Source organism: Sphaeramia orbicularis, chromosome 10, assembly GCF_902148855.1.
Source record: "Sphaeramia orbicularis chromosome 10, fSphaOr1.1, whole genome shotgun sequence".
Taxonomy (NCBI): domain Eukaryota; kingdom Metazoa; phylum Chordata; class Actinopteri; order Kurtiformes; family Apogonidae; genus Sphaeramia; species Sphaeramia orbicularis.
In genome coordinates, this window is record NC_043966.1 from 33006569 (window position 1) to 33019169 (window position 12601).

At 43.8% G+C, this 12601-nt stretch overlaps 1 protein-coding gene across 1 annotated transcript; it reads right to left on the reverse strand.

The window, feature by feature from the left end:
• Positions 1-1732: 1732 nt before the first annotated feature.
• LOC115426843 (serine/arginine repetitive matrix protein 2) lies at positions 1733-11206 on the reverse strand. Its single transcript, XM_030145073.1, has 2 exons — positions 11003-11206; positions 1733-10478 (listed from the first exon to the last, which is right to left on the reverse strand). Exon 2 carries the CDS (start codon positions 10397-10399, stop codon positions 2216-2218), a length of 8184 nt encoding a protein of 2727 aa, XP_030000933.1. The 5' UTR covers positions 10400-10478; positions 11003-11206; the 3' UTR covers positions 1733-2215.
• Between the last annotated feature and the right edge of the window lie 1395 nt (positions 11207-12601).

The window sequence follows — 12601 nt, forward strand, 5'->3', positions numbered from 1 at the left end:
ATGTTCAATAGACTTTTGAAACATCTGGCTGACGTTACAGCGCAGGGGTTTAGAGACTGTAGCTGGCAGGTCTGGTTACATGTAAAGGGTAGAATCAGATACTCTTTGGTTACATTTAGTAGAAAAACCATAGTTACAAAAACACTGGAATTACTTTACAGTAAACTGACATTCTTCTGTGACGTCCATCAATATTCCATACACCAGTCAGGGGAGAGATGTTTCCTGTTGCCTCCCTGTAGATGAACCAAATACAGGGAAGTGTGCAAGATAGAGCAATGGTGGCATGGAATGCACTGCCACAAATTTTTTATTTCAGAAATTCAAGCAGTTGGTTTTTCTAAAAGGCTGAGAATTTTCATATTTACCTGAGAATAACTGTCTGAGCTGTTGCATATCCTCTAGTGACGTCATCTAGATGATTTGTTGTCTTTTGCTTGTTGTGGAGCTGTTTTTTTATTTTATTTTATTCATTTTTTTGTTTTTGGTACAATAATTGTTATTGCAATTGTTTTGCATTGTGTGCTTGCTGTTGGATTTTGGTTTTCGTGTTGTGTTGTGTGTATGTACATCCTGTTGGTTAAATGAGTTGTGGGGAATTGTGGTCCTTTGTTTTTATGTTGTTAATGACCCCAGGAAGAGCTCATGGGGATCAGAACTAATAAACTAATAACTGTGTATCTGAACATATGCCCTCTACGTAGATAGATAGATAGATAGATAGATAGATAGATAGATAGATAGATAGATAGATAGATAGATAGATAGATAGATAGATAGATAGATAGATAGATAGATAGATAGATAGATAGATAGATAGATAGATAGATAGATAGATAGATAGATGTACTTTTATATATTTGTCCACAAAATGTCACATATAATCTGCTCTTCTACATGTTCACTGTTAGTAGTTCAGACATCTCTGATTTAGTATTTAATATTTTAACCACTGACATCATTTGATCAGACATTGTGAACTTTTGAATATTTAATATATGGTGAATATATATGGATATATCATGGTGGTTGGATGTGGAAGGGTGGGGAGATTGAATACAAATTACTGTCTATTTTGTGTGCAGTTTATTGATTTAATTATTTATTTAGCTTTGCTTCACTCATTAATTTTGTGTTGTTCAGTGTAAGGTCAGTTATTGTCACCATAATTATATAATCTATTTTTGATGTATGAACTTGTAACCTACCAAATCCTACAAAATTGCACATTAAATTTGATTTTCAAAAATCACAAAAAAAAAATAAAAAATAAAATATATATATATATATATATATATATATATGTGTGTGTGTGTGTGTGTGTGTGTGTATATATATATATATATATATATATATATGTGTGTGTGTGTGTGTGCGTATATATATATATATATATATATATATATATATATATATATATATATATATATATATATATATATGTATACACATATTGTTGGCCAATATGACATTATACAGAAAGTTACATAGTTGTAAAGTGCTCAGCATTTGATTTTCATTATCACTTTTTATTACTTGACTGTTTATTTTCATTGTTTTTTTTGTTGTTTTTTTTTATCAATTCAACAATTTCTGTAAAGCCCTGTGAGGTGACTTTGTTGTGATACTGGGCTCTATAAATAAAATTGAATTGGATTGAATTACTAGGCAAGAAGAGCTATGTTAACACTGATTGGGAAATGAGTAAAGGCTTGAAAAGAACAACAGTTTTTATACTTTATTGACATTGTTGTTGCAAACATCATGTGAACAATTTCACTCATCCAATATTAGAGAAATACAATAATAAAATAAATATGAAGTTCTTTTAAAACAGTATTTTCAAGTTTTTGTCAATATTTGTTACCATCATTTAATCACTAAACCTATTGATTTATTGTGGTTGTGAATTACTTGTAAAATGATCATGTTCAAACCCTTTATGAAAATGGACATAAAATGTTAGAATTAATTCTTTTGCTTTACGTATTACACTTAAGAACACCTCATAGAAAAATCATTTGTGTTTTTAAACTCTTAACTCAAAGCAGCATAGCACAAAACAAGCAGCAGCAAATAAACAACCAAAGAATAGTTGTCTTCATTGGCAATATGAAAACTCAAATAACATTACAAGCTAACATTAGACACCCCCTTTATACACAGTGTATTTAAAACCCAGCAGGCTCCAGAAAGGCGGCCTCTAGCCTCTATTTCAAGACCTTTTCCCCCCTGTTGGGGGAAGGTTGGGGGGATGCTTGTGGTAATAGTCTGGTGGGGTGGGATTGGGGCTTGCATTCATCCCAGTAGGCACATAATACATGCTCTCCAGGTAGCTCTGGTCCAGTGGTGGATGGCCCTGGGGATCTGGCTTGGATCCCTGACCAGAGGGATTCCTGTAACTGACCCCAGGACCATGTTGGTGCATTGTGGCTGCTGCAGAGGCCTCAGGATACCGAGGTGGCTGGGGCTGAGTCTGGGCATGGGTTGGGGGAGGAGGAGCTGCATAGGGCATGTATTGTGGGGCAGGGGCATACATGTTTGGGTTATGGATAGATGGGTAAGGGGCTGCTGAGGGAGGGTACAAGCCTGAGTGAGACATGGCTTGCTGAGGGATTAGCACTTCAACGTACTGGCCAGTTTCTGGGTCGAACAACATCTTCCTCAGTGGCTGTACAGGCACCTCAATATAAAAATACTTCCCCGTCTCAGGATCGAGTAGTACTCTGCGTGGTGTTTGTCCATAGCTACTCTCTGAATACAAACTGGAGCTGTCACCTCCATACTCAGAGCCGTATGAAGGCCCTAGACTCTGAGGACCACACAGATAGTGGGGATCCATTGGAGGAAGGCCAGGGGAGTGGCCGTGACCAGGATCACTATAAGGAGCCCCAGCCATGGTTGGTGGCTGCTGCTGGGGTGAACGGTGGACAGGTGGCCGCCGGGGGTCAATATGTTGACCTGGCTGCATTTGGCGGTCAGCAGGGTATGCCTGCATAAGTGAGGGGTGGGGAGGGCAGGGAGGAGGCTGGTGAAGAGCCTGGTATAGTCCTGCTGGTGGCTGACTTGGACCAATAGGACTTGACTTGGGAGAGCTGGGCTGATATGTCACCGCCTGAGGGTCAGGTCTGCACTGGTGTGGACGGAGGGGGGGCTGGCCCACTGGGTAAGGGTGTGCTTGGCCAGGAGAGTGCGGTGGGGCAGGAGGGGTAAGGTTGTGGGGGCTGCTGTGGCTGTGAGTAGGGGTCAGACCAGGGTGGGAGGGGCAGCCAGCTGTGCAGGAGCATGGAGGGGGGCGAGAAGTGGGTTGATAGCGATTTGATCTGCGGGGAGTCAGATCAGGCAACACAAGGGGACTGAAGCTTTCTCTTTCGTCATAGCTCGGTGGGTCATCTGAGGCATAAAAACGCAGGTCATCTCTCCTCTGAGACCGCTCACAGGAGAGCGATCTGCGATATGGCTGCTGTGTGTATCCTGGGGCTTGTGTTGTGGATAATGCAGCAGGTTGTTTTGTACTGTTTGAAGTTACCGGCATAGTTTGTTCATGAGGGTATGTCATCCTGGGATAAGGTGGTTGGCTGTTTGAATCAATAACAGTGGGCTGACTTGCCTGGTTGACTCCAGCTGAAGCAGGTGTGGGGACTTGGCTTGTTGTTGAATCCGAAACCGCAGCTAGGGATAAACCTGGGCCAGTGTCTGATATTGGAGCTGGAGGTAATGTTGTAGGTCTTTGTGTATATCTGGAGCTCTGAGGGGAAGCCCCTGGCTGTTGTTGCTGGCCTCTGTCATTTGATGCCTCAGTCTCTGATGGCACTGACTGATTTGAAAGACTAGAAACTGTGGTTGTTGTTTTGCTCGGTGGAGGTTTCAGACTTGACACTGCAGACACAGCTAGTTTTCTTGTGTAGTTTGATGTGGTGTCATTGGAAATCTTTCTATAGATTGTTGGTGAAGACACTACAATTGTGTGAGGTCTGTCTTCACCTTGTTGTCGTGCAGTCACTGCTGACACTGGAGGCCCATGTGTGTCATTTGGTGTTGCTGCTAAATCTGCTGGTTTAAATTTACAGTTTGGTTTTGGGGGCACAGCTGGCTTCTGAGAATTTTTAGCTATAGATTTAACCTCTATAGTTTGAGGCCTGTTGTTTACAGTGTCATTTGTGGACAATTCTGATTTCTTTGTTTCTTTAGTCAATGACTTAACTTCAATTGGCTGTGGTTTGAATCTCCTTACTGCAGGAGATCTTGGAGGGAAAGTTGGATCTAATCTTTTTACTGCTTCAAAGTCTCCGTGTTCTTTCTGTTTGGTCGGTGGTGTTGTTTGCTCCATTGTATTCCTTAGTGGAGATGGACTCTTTTGCTTTGCTGTGTCCTTTACTGTGGGCTTGTTACCAGCCCCATCTTCTTCAGTCTTAGAAATGTTTTCAGTGTTGTCAGTCGCTGCCAATGGGCCAGATGTAGCAGATGAAGATGAGAATGTCCTTTCCCTATGAGACTCAATCCGAGCTCCTTCAGAAGGCATAGTCGTTTGAAGAGGGATCTCCAGGCAGTTAACATGCTTACGGGGGAGCCCCTTACCTCCACCTGAATTCTGCCCATCACCCACAACTGCTCCAATGTCAGCTTGGTATCCTTTCTCTTTTAACAACATGGACACTGAGTGGCCACTGCTGCCAGGTGTACTGCCAGGAGTGGAGAGCCCCGGAGAGGGTGAGGAAGCAGGGTCTTGGTGTGGAGTTGGAATCTCTTCCTGAGCTGGAGATGTTGATCTTTTAGTCTTACTGGATCCATCTCTTATCAACACTACGGCAGTGGATACCTCTCTTTCTTTACTGGGCATTCTGGGGAGGCTTCCGAGCATGGGGGGCTTTCTGTCTGTTTGACCCATCACAGGTTTGTCCTCTTTGTCTGACATTTTAGTCAACTGAGTTGCAGTCTCTTGTGTTTCTGGTGCCACATTTAAATCTTCTTGACTTTGCTTGGAAATTGCTACATCACTTGCTGCGTAACTCTCTGTGTTTTCATTAGAGAAATAATGTGATTCTGAGCTGGCCTCTACTACCCCCTCCAGAGGACATTCAGGTTTATCAGCTGGGTTTTCTGAATCTTTTGTAGTATATAACATCTTATTTTTGTCTTCTTTCCAGCAAACAGCCTTGTATTCTATTTGCATTGGTTGTGAACGGGAAAGAGGCTTTCCATTGCTTGGTGGAGGTGACAATGAAGTTAGTACATTTTCATCTTTTATCTCTATCTTCTGCTCCCCTCTCCTCTCCTCCCTTAACTCCTCTTTTCTTTCCTTGTATGTTACTTGTTGCATCACCTTCCTCTCCTCCTCTTGTATGACTTCATCCATCTTTTCTTCTTTTGTTTCTTTCTGTTGTTCAATAAAATGTTCTGTCTTTTCTTCACTCACATCTGAAGGCATAGCAGCACTGCTTGCCTTGAAAGACAGATTATATGTATTTTTTACAAGCCGCCTCACATCTCTAACTTTGTGTATGGGACCCTTAACTTTATTATTTCCATTCACGTCTTCCTCTTCTGTTTTACTATCCATTCTGGCCTCTATCTTTTCTTCTTTTTCTCTGAAACACACCTCACCTTCAGGTTTGTTTTCTGATTCAGGTGTGAGACAGACATTAATGGAGGCTTTCTTTTTCTCCATAGCTGTGAGAGAGTTATCCTGTGTTTTTGACATGTAGGGGCTCTTGACATCCTGTTGCAGTTGTTTATGGCTCTGTGTGCTTTCACATTCCCGGTCCCTATTTGTCATCCTGGGTTGCCTGCTGATGACTCCAACAGCAGTAGGATCTCCTGTGTTCCCAGCAGCGGCATTTGCTGAGTCACCATCCTCCCTTTCCTCCCATGTTTTACTGTCATCTACTTGTACTCCAGCTCTGGACTGTTTACTATCAAATGGCACCTTCAGTTCTGATCTTAAAGCAGTTGCATTTCTGCCTTGAGAATCAGCTTCTTCACTGTCAGTTTGTGAAAAGCTGACACTTCTGTTGCTGTTGGTCGAACTTGGTCGATTGTTGGATTTACCTCCAAACCTTTTCTGTAGCCCTGCTTCATCCTTGGTGCTTATTTCTCCTCTCACAGCAAGGCCATCAGATGAAAGACTAAAATCTGAGTGAAGACTGGAACTCAGAATACGTGCATCAGGTTTGGGAGACTCTTTAGGTGGAGACACTGTACACTCTGCCTGTGGTGTGTTTTCCCCAAAACCAAGGCTCACGTCTTCTCCAGTTGGATCATCAGTTTGTTTATCAGTACTTTGCATCTTTTTTGACAACACACTCTTGATGAGACAAGTGGCAATCTTTGTCTTAGAACACGATTCATCCAGAGAAGCAGATTTTTGGAGTTTGGATTTAGTCTCATTTTGTTTGTCAATCTCAGGGCTATGCTCAGAAGGATAGCATTCTTGCATGGATGCTGGAGTACTGTGCTGTCTCAACAAAGTGTCTCTAGAGAGAGTCTCTAGACCAGGGCTGTCTATCACAGGAACTCCAGGACTGCTATTCTCGCTGCTCTCATCCTGCTTAGCTTCAGCATTGTCCTTCCTCTTCAGCTGAATCTGTCTCTTAGGCACCCCTCTTCTTACTTTCCTGGAGTCTTCTCTTTCCACTGCCACATCTACACACTCAAAACTTCCCAACTCATAGCGCCTGGATGGATCTAGTGCCTCTGAGTAGTATGCAGATGGCTGCTGGAATGCAAGTTCATCATTGTCCAGCACTGGAGCAGATCCCCTGAAGTCAGCATAGGCCAGCCAGGCAGCATTGACCCCAGCTGGGCTTTCCTGAGTAGATGGCTGGGAAACGTTGGTAGATGAATGGTGGCTTGAGTTGTACATGTCAAGGTAATCTACCTCTGGACTTGACAGACTACGGAAAGCCACGTCTGTAAACCACTTCACCTCATGGTCTGCCTCATCAAGTTCACTTCCCATGCTGGAGCTTGAACTCCGGCAGGGCCTGTTTGTGGCAACGCGTCCAGAAACACTTTTCTTTTGCTGAGGAACTGGAGGTTGAAGCCGCCTACTTGGACCACCACCCCTGCTGTCTTGTTGTGAAGAAAGTCTCTGGAGACTCTGTTGTTGCTGTAGCTGTCTGGTGGCAAGCAAACTCTCTGAATAGGAATGCACTGTTGGCAGTCCCTGTCGGGTCTCTCTGCTTGTGGGAGCTGCACTGCGGCTCACAGGGCCTTTTCTATTCCTGGCATTGAATGACAGCTCAACCTGTTCCCCTCTGTAACTGACGTCCCCCTGCCACCCCTCCCCTTTTACAGGAACCCGCTCCTCCCTCTTTCTCCCTCTGTACATCTCTCTATCCCTTTGCCTCTCCCAATCTACTTCCCTCTCCTCCCGCAGCTGCCTTTCCTTCTCCATCTCCAGTGGCTTTCCTTTCCTGAGCCACTGAGCCTGGCTATTATTGTCAACGGGGGCAGCATTGGGGATTTCCGTGTTTGTCACCACTTTCTTTAAATTACCACTTGGTGAAGATGTTACAACCTGAGTGGGGCTATGTCTTCTGTTCTGCCATGGTCTGTAAGGCTTCTCAGGGGCTATGATGTGCACAGGTGTAAACCTGGTGAGTGGAGGTGAGGGAGTTCTCCTCCTGTTCAGATGGCCGGCCATATTCTCCTTTGACTTATTTCTGTTTTCAGGTCCAGTTGTACCTGACAGCTGTCTTCTGATCTGCCTAGGTGTAAAAGGTGATTTCAGTGAACTGCTGCTTTTAGGTGGTTGGTGGTATGTAGTTAAGTGAGGCTGAGGGTTTTCCAAAATCTGAACAGGTGAAGTGGATTTAACCTTGGTGACAGGTGAGATGTTTAGTTTCTTGTCTTTAACAGGTGATACTAGATGAGATGAAGGAGGCTTGATTTCAATAGGGGTATTTTTGTAAACCTCCTCTTTCTCAAAATGGGTGCAGTCACTGTCTTGTTTATCAGAGAAGGAGTCCAAACTTGAATTGCTCTGAAATTTTACTTCTTTTGATGATACTTTCTTCTTTGTGCTGTGTTGTTTCAGTAAGCTCTTAACCTTTTCTTCTGATGAGAATGGGGAAGTAGGAACAGGTGAATGATTTGCAACTACTGGTGAACTTCTTTTGACTTCAGTTACAGCTGACCTGTCTCCCCTTTCTTGTTCAGACAAGGGTGATACACAACACACTGTAGAGTCTTGGATTTCTGTAACATCAACTAAAGACAAACTCCTGTCAAGTTCAGGTGTATCTCTGAGAGGAGGAGTTTGTTGGGTATAGAGAGGGCTGTGCTCTGTGGAAACCTGATGAAACCTTGGCTCTGGAGATGCAGAAACAGGTGATGGATCTCTACTTCTGTGCTGAGGTGAGATATTTTGATACCTCTCAGAAGAAGAGCTGTGAAGGCTTGGTTGTGGTGAGGGAGTGTGACGTTTTAGTTCAGGGGATGGTGTTTTATAGCTGGTTTGAGGCACCTGTGATATTTCAGGCTGTAGCTCAGGTATAGGGGAAGGTGTTGTATGAGGCGAGGCCTGTGGTGTACTCCTGGACTGTGTATTGTCTTTGTTTGGGGTAGGGCTCCTTACCTCAGGTGATACCGGTGCCCTGTGAGTCTCAGGAGAGGAAAGTCGAGAGAGTTCAGGAAATGGGGGAGAGTTTCTGTCCTCAGGCTGAACAACAGAGTAGGATATCCCAGTGATATGAGGGGATGAAGATGTGCTTCTGGATGGGGCTGATTCACTGGGCAGCTCAAGGACAGGAGAGTCAAATTTAATGTCAACTTCAGGAGACTGTGCTGTTTTACTTACTTCAGGTGAGGATGTGATAATTCTGATTTCAGGTGAGGAAGCTGTATGCACGCACACTACTGGAGAGCACTTCTTCGTACCGTCAGGTGATGGTGATAAACTATAGTTTAGTATGGGTGAAGACACAGGGGTCCTGGTTTCAGATGGTGTTGAAATGTACCTTTCTTGAGTTGAGGGGCCAGGAGAGGGAGTTGTTGTCCCAGTCTTAGCTGGAGAGGTGGCACTGAGCCGGCCAGGTGAGGGAGTTGTGTGTCTATATTCAGGTGAGACGCTGCTCCCTCTAAGCTCAGGAGATGTTGCTGATGATATGACAGGTGAGGGAGGCGTATATCGTAGGGCAGGTGAAGACACTGTGCTGATAGTCTCCACTGGTAACCCTGTATCGTGGTTATTGGGAGTAGTTGTTTTGTCTTTTTCTGTGCTTTCAGGATTTGAAATGAGCTCAGGAGTTTGAGGAGAATCTTCTGTATCAGGGGTGGAACTTCTGCTGAAAAGGTCAGGCAGAGAGACCCTCCCTCTAAAATCTGGAAAAGGAGATGATGATTGAGTATCAGGTGTGTAAGACCTATTCTTCAGCTCAGGAGAGACCAGCGCCTCTCTTGACCCCGATGATAACTCTGTGCTGTATGAAAGCAAAGGAGAGGAAGGGGTGGCTCTAGATTCAGAGGTTGATAATGTATAATCTGGAGAAAAAGCTGTGGGTGAGAGGACAGGGGAGGGGCTGGTGTTTTGATGATAGATGCTCCTTGGCTCAGGAGACACTTGTGCTCCTCTGACCTCAGATGCAGATTGTGTACTCAGTGATGGAGATGAGGATGAGCTGACACAGTTCCTGGGTTCAGGGGAGGGAGAGGATGTGTGATGTGACAGACTGCTATGTCTGCCCCTTGATGCAGGGGTGATGCTCCTTGCTTCAGTTTCTGTTTGTTGTGGGTTTGGTGATGAGGATGAACGTCTAGTCTCAACTGAAGATGAGGACAGTGATGACACTCTTCCCTCTGGACTGAGTGTATAAGGACTTTTGTGTCCAGAGGGAGGTCTCTCCCTGCAAACAATGCTGTGGTCTTCAGATACTGGGCTAACTCTGCTATCCTGAGGCACTGGTGAAACACTGTTTGGCTCTAAATTTGGTCCACTGTCCTCAGAAGGATCTGGATGCCTTGAATCCAGTCCCTCACCCTCAGCTGCCCCCCTCTTTGAACACTCACTTTGCAATGAAGGCCTGTGAAACTTCTCTTTTGACTCTTCCTCTTCAAAATCCTCTCCTTCACTGGAGCCTGGGGCTGTGTGATAAGAGCCAGAGGAGTCGTTCTGGTCATCCACCAATGGTGATGCAGCTGCTCTCCCCTCCACCTCTGCTTGAGGTGGGACAGAGGCCGCTACAGCAGGGCTGCTTGACAAGGAAGGCGACTCACAGTCGTCCCCAAAAATGTCACACAGGCAGGTGGTCTCGGAGATGGCGCTGCGCTGATTAGGGACGTTGATGATGTCAAAGATTTCAACGTGGTTAGGAGTACCGTCTCGATGGCACAGGGAAAAGTTGCGGGGCGCACTGCGCAGGAAGGAGTAGCTGTCCCCCTGTAGAGTCCAGCTGTCCATCTCTAGACCACAAGCTCCAATTTCTTAGTGTGGCCAGTCCAGTCTCCTCCTCTGGGCTGCTCTGGGCTCTGTTTCTGGACTGGAAATGAGATATGATTACCTGGAGGCTGTGTAGCTCATTCATTTATATCACCAGTGACATTTCATGAATATCATTAGGGTATAGACATATTCAATTGAAATACATAAGCTTAAATGGAAATTTTGGTTGTGTATTGCTGAAAATTGTCTTTTTTTTGTCCTTGTAGTCAAACAGAAATACTGGAATCCTGTTATAGTTTTGTCTGTCATCATGCTTTAAAAAAACAAATGGCTCTCAAGTTGAAAATACTTCAAGTATCTAAAAATATAAACAGTGATTTCTGTATAACTGATGGGTCACCATCATCTCAGATAAAAAAAAAAAAAAAAAGATTATGTGCAATTTTTCCTCATTTAACAATTGCCTACATTTCCTATGTCATTATGGAAACACTGAAATTCACATTAGCTTTCTCCAATGTCTACCCACTATTAAAGTCCCCATGATACTATGTTTTAAAAATGAAAAGACTAAAAAATAAGCTCCCAGTGTAAGCAGAGAAAGACAGAATGGTACTGTACCTCTGGCTGCGGATGAGGCTTTCCCAAGTGCATTGAGTTCCTCTGCGTTGCAATATCTGCTCTTCATCCAAACTGTCTCCTGAATCCACCACACACTCCAAGCCTGCCACACGGCTGTGTATATCCTGAAATGACACAGAGCTGCTTCACACAGCTCAGTGTGGCTGTGTGCCTCTGACCAGACAACCTCAGTGTGCGAAGAGCACTGCCATATATCAGACTTGAATAGAAAAACGAAAAAGGGGCATCTTGCTCTGACACCTCTCATCCCCCCAAGCCCCCATCTCTATGTCTGCCCCTCCCCTCTGGCCTCAGGAAAAGCACTTAGAGAGTTTAACCTGGATCTTTTTTCTTCTCCAGGATGAGTCTGGTTGGGCATTGACTTTCCAATGAGAGCAGGCTGGGGTACAGTGCAGGGGGTGGCTGGGTGGGTTTATAGTTAGCAGCAGGTGCTGATCCTGCCAGGACGAATGAGTGCGCCTGGAATCTGACACTCAGAGCCAGCTCAGTCACAGGGCTTTTCTATATATAGACCCATACTATCAGGGATAGATAGCCATAGCTTTATGCCTGAACATGCTTGGAGGGGGAAAAAAGGGAAATACAGAGCTTGTAATCCAATTGTCCAAGTAGACAATGCATACAGAATAAAGACTTAACCTTAAGGGTGCAGTTCATGCATTTTTAGGTGTATGTTTGTATGTGTAAATGTAAATGTAGATCTGCATGCTCAAGTATTACTGGGGCACAGGGGGTCAAAGGTTAATGCAGACCTCCTTGGTTTCTCACATGCACAGGTCGTGTGAGTGACAAGTCAGCGAAAAAGACGTGTACAACACTTGTAGTCTTACAGGTCTTTTCATGTGTTGTAATTGAAAATTAGAATTTCTATGTCAGTAAGGGTAAATCCAATTACATACCTCCCCAAAATAGAGTAATGCATACAGTTTAGTTTTGCTGAAAGTAGTGAGTAAGAATCTTGTTCCAAACCTTCACATTGCATGAGCTCATGTCATTTATTGTATAGTAGGTGTCACTATTGTCACAGAAGTAGTATCTCCTCATCCATATTGAAGCTACTGGAGCATGTTTGATGGTCCTGAATTTGGATTTAATGCAACTGAGACTACCATTTATTCATAGTCATTTAATTTTTCAGGTTAATGGCAGACAAATGGAAAATCTTGGATTCCAGCTTGGACTAAATGTTGCATAAGGCCACAAATGAAGAATTTCATATCAGTATTATCAAAAGCTTGAAGGTTTGGTCTCAATACTGCAAGTAAACTATTCAATATATTCCTGTCAATATGCATGTGTGTAATCTGAATCAATTTGTCTGACATGTTACATGGTGCAGGAGATCCACACAATTTAAGGGTTGCTAGCCAAAATGAGAAGAGAATCCTTGACCTTTGGATTTGCAATGTAGCTCACCCACAAAGCTCCTATGTCATGACAAACATGGGTCATCATACTTCTTAACTCTTACAAGAGAAGATGGATGATGCATCTAATCTAGAGCTCATATACTGTAGTTACATGCCATATTCTATTTCATTTTATTCATTATAAATATGTCAATGATATCTCATAAAA